The following is a 12,159-nucleotide window of genomic DNA, read 5'->3' as shown; positions in this document are numbered from 1 at the left end:
CATAGCATAGTATATATGCACTCTAGTGTGAATGTGCAGAAGAGAACAGAGAGCCAAACAATATGCAAAGCGCAAAAATCATGAAATCCAGAATTTAAACTCATTCTTGTCCCTATACTTGTACTAGATGCAAAGAAATAAAGTATGGATTAAGCACCCAAACCGTTTTTGTGGGAGATATGTTGAAGTCATGGAAAGCCAAAGGAGAGAAAATGCATTTCTTCTTTCCATATTTATTGTGACCCACAAGTGGGGGGGGGGGGGCGCGGCGGGAGCTACAAGGTCCTTAGAATCATAGAACATCAGGGTTGGAAGGGACCTCAGGAGGTCATCTAGTCCAACCCCCTGCTCAAAGCAGGACCAATCCCCAACTAAATCATCCCAGCCAGGGCTTTGTCAAGCCTGACCTTAAAAACCTCAAAGGAAGGAGATTCCACCACGGCCCTAGGTAACGCATTCCAGTGCTTCACCACCCTCCTAGTGAAAAATTTTTTCCTAATATCCAACCTAAACGTCCCCCACTACAACTTGAGACCATTACTCCTTGTAAATGCTGATATGAATCTATCTTTATATGTATCACCATGGACATATACAAATGTCAATACATATCCACATGTAAAATCTGAATGTGACAGAAGGATGTTGAGGATTGATGCTGTTGGCAAACATGGGAAGAGCAAAGCTGGGGAGAATTAGTATTGGGGTAAGCCAAGCTGAGCACAGGGGGCCATGAAGTTCTGCAAAAAGACATGTAAAAGATATGCAGTTCGGGGGGGTTGGGAGATGTAGACACATGTAGGAAGAAAAATATATATAAACAGTGGTGACTATCCAAATAAATAAATAACTAACATAACTATCTACAAGGAGACAGGATGGATGGATTGATTAAAATCGAAGTGATTTAAATCACCAATTTTAATCATGATTTAAATTAGCAAACAGGAAACCTTAATTTATATTTTGGTTTCCATTTGTACTTTTTAGTTATTTTCTTAAAGAAAAGTTTATTCTTATAGGTTGGTAATCATTAAACCATGTTGATTTGCAACTAAATATAGGATTTACACTGTATTTGGTACTACTTTTTGCTAAGCAGGAGGCCACTATATCTGTTCACATGTATTTAAGCAATTATATAACTTAACATACAGATTTTTAATTTTTTACATTTTTAGGTTAGAAAATGGTGTTTTTCTTGTTTACAAGATGGCTAATTTTTTACTTAAGATTTGTGTTGAATTCTATTTGGATGGAAATTGACATTCAAGTGAAAAAGCACAAAAATATTGTTTCAGTATTCCCCCCCTCAGCCAACTGATTCCCAGTCTCCTCACCAGTTTTCCCCACCAGCCCCTTGTCCCAGTCACCATGCCCAACTAGTTCCTGCCCCCTAGCTGCCAGTGTCAGCCTCCCCACCAAATCCACCCACAGCCGCCACCCAGCTCCCCCTCTTTTCCAGTCCCAACCTGTAATCAATATCTGGCTTTTAAGAATAATCTTTGCAACGGACATGCTATACATTTGAACAAAACTTTTCCAAGACGAATAGGCTAGTGTTTCCAGTTGTAGTGACTGTGTAAACAATACCTATGTAAAATTTACTTACTGTAAAAGGATGCCTGTGATCACATTGTATTTACATCTGACTAATTTAATACGTTCAGGAAACTTGTTATATTGTGCCTTCCCTCTTTGTGCCCCTTTCCTACTCTCTCGTACACAGACTCTCTCATATATATTAGCCTTGCAAGTTGCAAGAGTTAATAATTTACAATAAGGAACAGGAGATCAAGGCAGTATAGTTCTGCAAGATTCAGATTACATCCTACAGATAACAACTGATGCACATTGGTAACCTGTGTGAATTACCTAAGGAAACCATGACATTTAAAGGACTGCTCTGAACTGAGTGCAGATCAAGTATGCATACTTAAGAGATAATCTCTGCCATCAGTTGCTTTCAGATAACCATATATGCAGTGATCTGTGTCATCCCTGGAACAATGTAGTTCTTCAAATACTATAGTTCTAGTACTGTTGGGACCATTGATCTACTATCTTTAGAAATAAAAGAATTGAAGTCATTTATTTTTAGAGTCCTCTTCGGATATATAAACTGACCATAAATCTCTCATCTGACCATGTAGCGGGGCCACTGATCATTTGCATTCAGATATTATTTTGTAGCTCTGCTTTAAATAAGAGTTGAACAACAACATAATCTTTCTCCTTGTTGAGATTCAGTCAGTAAAGGAAGTGGATACTCAAATTCCTAGCTCCTTTATTTGATCCAGCAAGAAAAAGCTTACATTCTGATGCCACCGTCCCCATCACCAGAAACTGAAAGGACAAAAAATGTTGAGAACTAGTGGATTTCACTCTTTTTAAAACTTATTTGATGAAATGTTTTGGATTCAAGTTAAGATTATTTTTACCCTAATGTTCTCCATTGTTTCACCTGCTTTGAAATAGGAACTGTGGATGCTTAGATAAATGAAGCAAAAGATTGTCGAGCTTTAGATTGCCTCCACAGGTCCCTCGCTATCCTTTGCTGAAGAGATTTTATTATCTAATAGGAATGCTCTTTGTATGAGATACTTCTTCTGCTCCTACAATAAAATTGTTGTGTTTGTGCTGTGACGAAAGCAAATCAATATCTCATAAAATGCCAGTTCCGCAAAGGCTTAAGCATGTGTGTAACTTTACTTGTGCGAGTAGTTCGACTAACTTTAAGGAGACTTCTTGTATGCATGTGTGTGTGTGTGTGTAGGATCAGGGCCTTAGATTGTACTATGTTATGACTATTCTTCTTTATAATTATTCCAAGGGGTTCTGTACTTAAAGTGTCGACCTAATAAAAATGATATTCACAAACAGTGAAGCCACGGCTAACTATTATATGGCTTCTTACTATTTTAAGTCGCTTTGTAATACTGCTTTTAAAATATTCATCCCAGTGAAACTGTGACATGATACCTCATTTCGCTACAGGGAAAAGCACTGCAAAGGCATAAATACTGAAACCACGATCTTGCAAGGAAGAGCCAAGAAGGAATGCAAGACATTGAGCGGAAGCATTTTTGCATTGTTTTTGACAACCCCCTCTGCACTTGCTCAGCTAAGGTGGCCCTGTGAAAACTCTGACAAGTCGCCTCCTATGTCATCCACTTCAGGCCATACTCATCGACAACAGACCGCGTGAGCAATGTGAAGAAAGGAAGGGGTCCGTGCCACATCCCAGGCAATACTTGGTCCCTGGCCCAGTCCCAGAGCCTATGCAACTCAGTGCAGCCCACTGCCATGTGACTCCCAAGGAAAGAGAATGCCATCACTGCCACGATTTTTGTTCCTACTGTGGGGAACTGGCCACACAGTTAGTTGCCGGTTACCTCTCAAGGACCACAGTCAGGCAAAATTCAGGGAACGACCAAACCCTGGCCCACTAAAGGGGGCTGGTCTGCGTGGGCCCCGAGCCACTCATCCCCTTACTGAAACATGCCCAAGGCACGTCAAGCCCTCATTACACCTCCAAGTTCAGATCCGCTTCTACATCCCAAGCAGGTCTCAATAAGTTCCCCTGCAATGGGTACTCACAGACTCCAGGATTGTGGACAACTTCATAGATGCCAGTGCAGCCAATGGCAATGCCCAACCTTGTAGACAGAACAGATGGCTCACTCCTGTCCTTGGGCCCAGTGACATAGGACACTGTGCCATTGGAAGTTGTTATCCAGAACCACTGAGACACCATAAGGTCTGCTTATCACACTTTCCCATAATCCTCAGCATCTCATGTTTGTTGATCCATGATCCACATATCCTGTGGCAGGAAAGGAAAAATCAGCTTCCACTCTGAATTCTGCCAGCAAGGCTGCCTGCGTGCACTGCCTGATGGAGCCCGGCCAGAGACCAGATCACTGCTGAGGAATCCCCAGATCCGGGATCGGCAATCTCTGGCATGCGGTCCACCAGGGTAAGCCCCTTGGCGGGCTGGGCCAGTTTGTTTACCTGCCACGTCTGCAGGTTCAGTCGACAGCAGCTCCCACTAGCCGCAGTTCGCCGCTCCAGGCCAATGGGTTTTGCATGACCTCACAGTCTCTTAATTGTAGCATTTATTGGTGGGTTAGCACAAGCAGGTATACTCCCCAAAATGATGACACAGGCGAGAGCTCAACAAACAAAAGAACATCTCTTTATTACTGGAAGGGGTTACAGAGAAATCTCCTCTCCTGCTGCTGGCGCTGCAGACTCAAAAGGATGCACACCTTCTACTTCTCGAAACATGGGTCCTTTCCGTCTGGGAGGGGCACACCCTCGAGGGGCTGTGATATGTTACATATGTTGGAGGCTCAGCCAGCACAGTAACTGCAAAGGAACCATAACCCCATTTATTAGTCAGGCTTTTGCCCAATGGTGCTGAGACAATTGGTGGGAGGGAGTCTCTAGTTTCACAGTGTTTGGTTTCCTGTTTTGTTTTTTGAACTCAAGGTTTTTATTGAGTTTAGGTAGCTAGAGAATTATTCAAACAGTCCATTAGGCAACTCCACTCCCCACTTATTTAAAAAAACAATGAACAATGCCAGACCACAGATGCACTTAGAGCTTGCCAGGCAAGTGCATCATTATGAGTAAAATATACAAGCTACCATTTAAAATAAAAACACAAAAATAAGTGAGCAGTTGCAGAATTTTCTTTTTAATGTTTTATGCAAAGTCATAACTTAATAGCTTTGAACTACACTCCAAATGACTGTTTTATTTATGTGTACAGTGCATCACATCTTTACAAAATGTAAGTCAGTAAAATGTTTAAAGAGATTTCCTAATGCCTCTTTTTTAAGCTACTACACCTCAAAATGTCAAAAATAAATTAAAGTTCTACACCAAAACAAGGTTTAAAGAATGGCACTTCTGACTCATCAGATCTGCTCCCCAAATGTATTTTTCTGGATTCCATTTCATCCACACAGAGAATGATTCAGTTACTCTTGAGCAAATTCAGTGAAAACAAAGAGTATGCACAGGTGTCAACTAAGGGCATAATCAGGCCTGCAGAACCTTTATTACTTGTGATGATGTTGCATAAGGAAATAAAGGCCCCACTTGACTGTCAGATGCCATGTTTAGTTTGCAGAATTGGCAATTAGATAAACGATCATTTTACTTGTAAACTAAGCAAACCTGATACAGAGTCACTCAGAGCTAATGTATACTACACAGGCTTTGCTGATACAGCTATACCAGTATAGTAACACCAGCAGAGCCACCTAGTGTAGATGCTACGTATGCCAACAAAAGCAATTTTTTTGCGGACATTAGCTAAGTCAGTAAAAGCACTCTTCTGACAGCATAGTTGCACCTACACAGAATAGTTATCTTGGTGAGGATGGGTGGTTTTTTTCAAACCCTGACCAATATAGCTATGCCAACAAAGTTCTGTGGTGGATACCTGGCCTCAGACACAAACATGGGATGCTCTTAAAGTCAGTATTACACAATCTCTTTTTAAGAGTAGAACCACACCAATAGCGACATGACCATTTAAAAAATAGACAGTTGCTTTGGAACAGTTGTGAAAGAACGTGTCTTCTGCAAAGCGAACTGTCAGCCAGTGCTAATTATATTTAAAAGTATAACGACAGCCATTAATTGCTAAACATTTCTATTAACTTCATTGTTTAGGATGGGACAAAAATGACAAATTTCCATTTTTTTTCCAAGCAGGCAAATACTAATTGAGTGGGAGATCGTGTTTTCAACATGATTACTGGAAGCTTCCTCTAGGACTACTTAACACAGGTAATTGTTTTGCATTCTTGTAATAATTAGACTGAGTAAATTACATTAGGAACGGAGAGAAGCAGGGAAATGTATCTGATTTTCATTTGCAATGAAAGCAAATTACTTCTAGGCAACTTAACAACTTCCAAGTGTTATGGAAACTTCAAGTGCATACTAGAATCAATTAAGAAAATATAAAAAAGGAAAATTACTTATTTAAGTGTGTATAGCATATTTTCCAGCCCACCCATCTATTTTTCTGGGAGCAATACACTTTGAAGAGCAGCAGTGGCAGACTTGCGTCTTGCCCTCGCTAAATCTTCAGCTCTTCAATAGGCTGATCCAACTCACTTTGCCTACAGAAGGAGCACAATAATATCCTAAATGAGATGCTAATTTCACAGTAGTGCCCAGACGCTACATACATTTTTGAGAATATAAAAATAGACGTCAAAAGTTGTCAAATATTTTAGTTACAATCAAGGCAAAGCCTGAGGGTGGTAACAGTAGTAGAATCCCATCTGATTACACCTAAAACTGCTGGAAGATAAGGAAAGGGAACCACTGAAATATCATTATTCACCTTTTTCCATATGTATGCTTGTCCCTGTGGCAAGCCAGACAGCAAGGGCTCACAGTGTTGGACTAATCAGAATGAGGACAGAACCAGGGAATTTGCCCATCAGCCTCGCCTAACAATCAAATGTGGAAATTCCCAAGGATTCCTTGGAGCAGATGAAGAAGCAGTGGTAGAACACAGCTCAAGGAAGCAATACTGAAGGAAAGGAACAGTCCCCTGATGACACAGGGAGACTGCAAGAATATCCTAACCCTCCATACCGTTTTTTTCCCTCAGGAAACCTATGCCTCTTACCCCATCAGCAGATCCAAACACTGCCCCACCCAGTCTACTACAAGGGACATCAGTCAGGAATTTGTCAGAGTTTTCTGTCAAGAAAAGGAAAAGACAGCTTCAACTGATAAGAAATGCAGGGGTTGAGAAGGGAATGATGGAACAGCTGTTGAGCAGATGACAGATGCATCCGACAAGTTAGACCAGGAAGATTTCGTGCGCATTTTACATCACTTGAAGGCTATTCTTATATATTCTCATAAGTGTATTGCTCCCAATATTTCAAGGAATTAAACTGCATTCTGAGTGGGAGAGAAGGGAAATAACTGAAAAATGGAAAGGATGCCTAGGAGCTGCGGGGGGTAGGGTGGGGGGGACATTGTACTTTGATGTCCAGGTCATTGACTTCAGAAAGGGAATATTACCCTAATATTTTAAATTTGTTCTAGGAAATTCACTGTTCATGTTTAAATTTTTTCCAACTGAGCCTTCCTTTTTTTTCCCCTCGCCCCTTTCCTTTGCTGCCAGGAAGTATTTCCTTGGAAACCATCAAACCAAAGGAATTTTTTAATTTGTAAATGCTTCTCCCTGGTTCCCACTTTTTCAGCTCCAGAAATATTTTAGGTTTTTCTCTGACTTACCTGCTTCTCAATTCCTTTGTTTTTATTTATTTTATGAATAATTTAATTCCTTTGATTTTTTTTCCAGACTAGTCTCCATGGAAAAAGAATGCATGAAACATACAATCAAAAATTGCAGCCAGGCAGACAGAAAAGCAAGTCAGAGCAGAAGCTGTAGTACAGCAAAACAGTCATGAATTGGACAAACTTCTAAGTAGGTTTTTAAAATATTTTATATGTTAGTGGCAAAAATACTCCAAATAAACAATTAGTTTATGGTTCTAAACCATATTGCAAACTCTGAGATAACCCACAATATAGTTTATGCATTAGAAAGAAAAGATCCTTTCCTAAGAGAAGGTTTTATTGTTTTGGTTTTTAAGAAACCTTTTAGTATATTATGTGGCAAAAATATCATTAGCATCTGGGGAGTCTTCCATGTGTTGTGACCAGAGAAGCAGAAAATTGCCCTACCAGAACAGACCAATGATCCATCTATTCTCTCTCTCTCTCTCTCTGAGTGGTTATTGCCACATTTTCTTGAGGAAATCTCAAGAAACCCCATAATGGAAAATTACGGAATACCTTATCCATAAATATCTATTCCATTTGTTTATAATGTACAAATTTAACTCCTGTTTTCTAAAGCTGAAATAATCGGTGAAGTCAGAGGGTTCAATGCTAGAGTAGAATCTTGAACTCTGTCCACGTGTTTATTCATGTAGCTCCACTCCCTATGTCCAAGAATCTGCTTTTGACATGCAAGGCATGTGACAATCTTCCCCACCCTTTGAAATGAGGATACGCATGTACAACTACAAGTTGCAGTTTTAGTTACTTCCAAGACAACTTAAAACTGAAGGCTAATACACAATCCTTAAACTTTTAACACACAGTTGTGCAATACCTAAATCTCTGTACAACAAGAGCTATTAATTTCACAAAGCTTGTTTGCTCTTTATCGGTCCACTGGATTGCATTCATCTTATGTATATAGTGCAAATACTACAAGAGGTTGAATGTTTCCAGAACCGCAAGTAACTTCTACTCTTTGGCTCTGATTGTAATATAAAGGAACCCTGCCCATGCCTGTTTGAACAATAAACCATGAATTTTACTTTGTGAATTTAAAACCATGATTTATTACTTCTATTAAATGGTCTTACAGCCTGGGAAAAGGTAAGTTTACCTGACCTCTAATACTTCTGCAAGAAACAGCAAAAAAATTACTCAAGTTTTAGTAGCCTTTTTCACCATTTTCCCACAGGCCTTGCAGTTAAACCCCTCACTGGCTTTTACTGTTTATCACATCACATAAGGGCACTTCTCCTTCCTTAAAAAAATGAATCAAAAAATCCCATGTTCAAGATACTTCAGTAATGAGCATAGTATAAATGGGAAGATGAAAAGAGATACCAACTTCAGACAACCTGCAAATATTTTAAAAAATAAAACTATAATCATAGTTTGATCAGCTGGGTATTCATAAGTTTACCTCAATGTGAGAAGTCATTTATCTTTAATATAATTTGCTATTACATAGTTCCAAGTTTAAAATGTAATGAATATTTCTCTTCTTTCCCCCTTGACACACCAAAAGTGAATACCATACCCCCACCCCAAGTTTGTACTAGGAGAACAATACTGTAACTGTTCTTGTAAAACATGATGTATCGAGCTGCTTACCCCACCATACATGGTACAACTGCTACCTTAATAGCATACAACAAAACTTTCATGAGCAACAACACTGGCTTTACAGCTACTCTGAGACATCATCCAGTTATAAATCTGAGACACACTTTTTTTATCCCAACCCTCACAACCATAAGAGAGACTCATAGAGAAAGTATTATGTGTATTAAGGGGAAAGCATCCATAAAATATTTTTCAAGATTTGGGGAGCGGGAAGCAGCTACAGAAATAACTAGGAGAATAGTCATGGAGCGTGGGGAGGGGACGAACATAAGAATGGCCATAATGGGCCAGACAACCGTCCATCTAGCCCAGTGACCAATGCAAGGTGCTTCAGAGGAAATGAACAGAACAGGTTGATTATCAAGTGATCCATCCCCTGTCGCCCATTCCCAGCTTCTGGCAGTCAGAGGCTTAGAGACACCTAGAGCCTGGGTTGTGTCCCTGACCAAACTAAATACAATTACATCCTCTCCAAGGCAGACTCTGCCCTGCAGGGCTTGGCTTCCCTGTCATAGCAGGGCAGGCATCAGGCACAACATGGATTTTCACAAAGCAACATAGGAACTGCTGCCCATAAACTGCTCCGTGGTTCATCCAGTCCAGTAGCCTTTCTCTGAAGGTGGATAGTCCCAACTGTTTCAGAGGAGAAAACTCTGCCATAGGCACTGATGGCTGGGGAAAGTTTCCTCCTAAAGCCCCAATAATCAGAGCTTGGCTTCTGCCCCAAATCTTGGGGGGGGGGGGTTGTTTACATCCCTTCCAAAGCTCTTATTTCACTGTAATATTTACTCTTATATGGATAACAAAAATATCCAGTTATCAAAGTCCAATCTCTTTTGAAACCTGGCTAACTAAAGCCCTGGGCCTCAATGCTACACGCCTGCCACCACCACACCCACTCACCCCCTTCCCCCAATGCAGTCACACTGATAAACATCAAAGCTTCCCCCACGTGGGCTGGGGCAGATGCAAATGGCTCGACAGCCTGGTGGTCAGCGCCCTGAGCCAGGATGGGGGTGAGCCAGGACCCAGTCCCCCGGTTCCAATGGGCTGGGGGGGGGGGAAATGATATTTTGTTCCGCTTTTGCGAAACAGAAGCCCACAGATCCCGAAGGACCAGCTGGGGGCTGCTGCACCAGAGAGGGGGCAAGGGGGCAGCGATGGGGGGCAGGACCCCGCGCCCCAGAGCCGGCAGGGCGGGAGGCGTGGGGAGGTCACTGCCCGGGGGCTGGAAGGGGAATGGCGCTGGCGGGGTCACTTACCCGGGTGGTGGGCGCAGGGGCAGCAGGAGCCCGCGGGCCCCGCTGGGGGGTGCAGCGGGGGAGGCGCCGCGGCGGGCATCGTCCCGCGGGTCGCTCCGGCCGCTGCTGCGGCCACGGCAGCTCTCGCTGTCCGGGCGCTCGGCAGCAGCGGCGGCGCCGCCCCCTGCTCGGGGCGGGGCCGGGGCTGGCCCCGGGGGAGGCGGCGCGAGAGGCGCAGCCCATGGGCCCAGGCGGGAGGGGCGCGGGCGAGGCCCCACTCCCGGGGCGCTGCCCCCGCCCCTCTCCCCCCACTACCCTCCGCCCCCTAAGCTTCTGCCTCTTCCCCAGCTCGGCATCCCCTAGTCACCCCCCGCATCCCGCCTTCGTCCCTCCCCAGCCCGGCCAGTTTATCAGAGTGGATTCCTCTGATTCTTAACCAGCGCCCAGCACATAAACCTGCAGGGTCTCATCAAATCCTTTTACTGCCCGACTTCCCCCAGTCTCCCCACCTCAGCCCAGGCCCTACCCCACTTACCACCCACCGCCAGACGCACACACACACACACACACACACCCCTCATCCTGGAACACACTAGCGAGAGAAATGGGAGGTACTCCATCACTTGATGTCTTCAAATCAAGACTGCATAGCCCCTATGCCTTAGCCAAACTCAAGTTATCTGGTCTCAGTACAGGGGTAAAGGGATGAAACTTAATTGTGTTTGATATACAGGAGGTCAGACTAGATGATCTAATCGTTCCTTCTGGTGTTAAACCGTTTTTAAATCTATGGATCAAAGCAAGGGGTTAAAATGTGCTAGATTGATGCTCCACCAGCCTAACATTAACATCAAAAACTTTCAATTACATAAATTGTGTTCTTCAAACACTTTCTCACCCACCTATGGCTGACATAGGAGTTAAAAATAGGGGAAGAACTTAGAAAAAATTATTAGGTGGTTGAGCCTCTTAAATTAAAAACTCATTCTTTTTCATAACGTCACCCCAAATCTTCTAACCCTTTCCTCCTCCCTCTTCAAACCCCTTAAGTCCACTTCTCAAACCATCATCCTTTTCTCTCTTTATCCTTCCCGCCTAATCTGTTTCGCAAGGGCTGGGATTTCGTACCACACCACCATTTGAATTTAAGGACCCACTGATTCTTCTCATAAAGGATTCTATTTAGATATCATTGGGTGTGATACTGCATTTTCTTAATTTCTCATCTCACATTGTTATTGCTTAGGGATGGCTGCATGAAAATAAAATCTACATTTTAACCATTCCTGCTCCACTCCTGTTGCTATAATCCTTTGTTTGTGATATTACAATTGATTGTTGGGAAAATTATTTCAGAACAGGTTTATTACTGCAGACCAGGAATAAGTAACAGGAGCAGATGAAGTCCTAAATCAAATGTAGTTACCCCCATTTGTCTTTATGTACTTTGCTTAAAATATTCTACAACTGTCCATTGATACAAAATGCTGCTTTAAAGTTAATCTATTTATTTCCAGCATCTGCTGGGAATTGCCATCTGTCTTCCTGATGCCCAGAAATCTGGCCCATAGCACTGTACAAATAAAGCTAGGAATGGGGGTTCCATAACATGACAGTGTTAAAATTAAACTCATCTGAGAAAGTACTGGTACTTGATTTGTATACATGTAGTAGTATTATTCATGCAAGGCTATTTCACAACTTGCTAGTAGCCCTTGTTATGTCACATTAGGTTTCATGTTTTAACACTAGCGCTATAATACAGTCTAAGGCCCTGAGGGAAAATTTGCCAATATTTTTATTACTATTAGTTCATCACCAATAGTGGGAGTCCTAGTGCAAATAAGCTACTGGTTGCCACAGACATTTTAAGAATAATGTCATATAAGCCTGTTCAGAGCAGATATAATCAATGTGATCCTTAAAACATAGGCATCTATATTAAGGATAGGTTTCAGAA

The 12,159-nt window shown here is 42.2% G+C and overlaps 1 protein-coding gene across 1 annotated transcript in view; it reads right to left on the bottom strand.

Moving 5' to 3' along the window:
• Positions 1 to 10,310, bottom strand: part of DCLK3 (doublecortin like kinase 3) — a 30,361-nt gene extending 20,051 nt beyond the window's left edge. The window contains exon 1 of the mRNA XM_077809246.1: positions 10,221 to 10,310. Coding sequence (XP_077665372.1) covers positions 10,221 to 10,299 — 79 coding nt within the window. The 5' untranslated portion in view covers positions 10,300 to 10,310. The remainder of the gene's footprint in view (positions 1 to 10,220) is intronic.
• Positions 10,311 to 12,159: the final 1,849 nt, after the last annotated feature.

The sequence above is a fragment of the Eretmochelys imbricata genome, chromosome 2 (genome assembly GCF_965152235.1).
Source record: "Eretmochelys imbricata isolate rEreImb1 chromosome 2, rEreImb1.hap1, whole genome shotgun sequence".
In the NCBI taxonomy this organism is placed as follows: domain Eukaryota; kingdom Metazoa; phylum Chordata; order Testudines; family Cheloniidae; genus Eretmochelys; species Eretmochelys imbricata.
The sequence above is the reverse complement of the archived record's forward strand: the minus strand, read 5'-3'. Positions and strand labels throughout refer to the sequence as shown.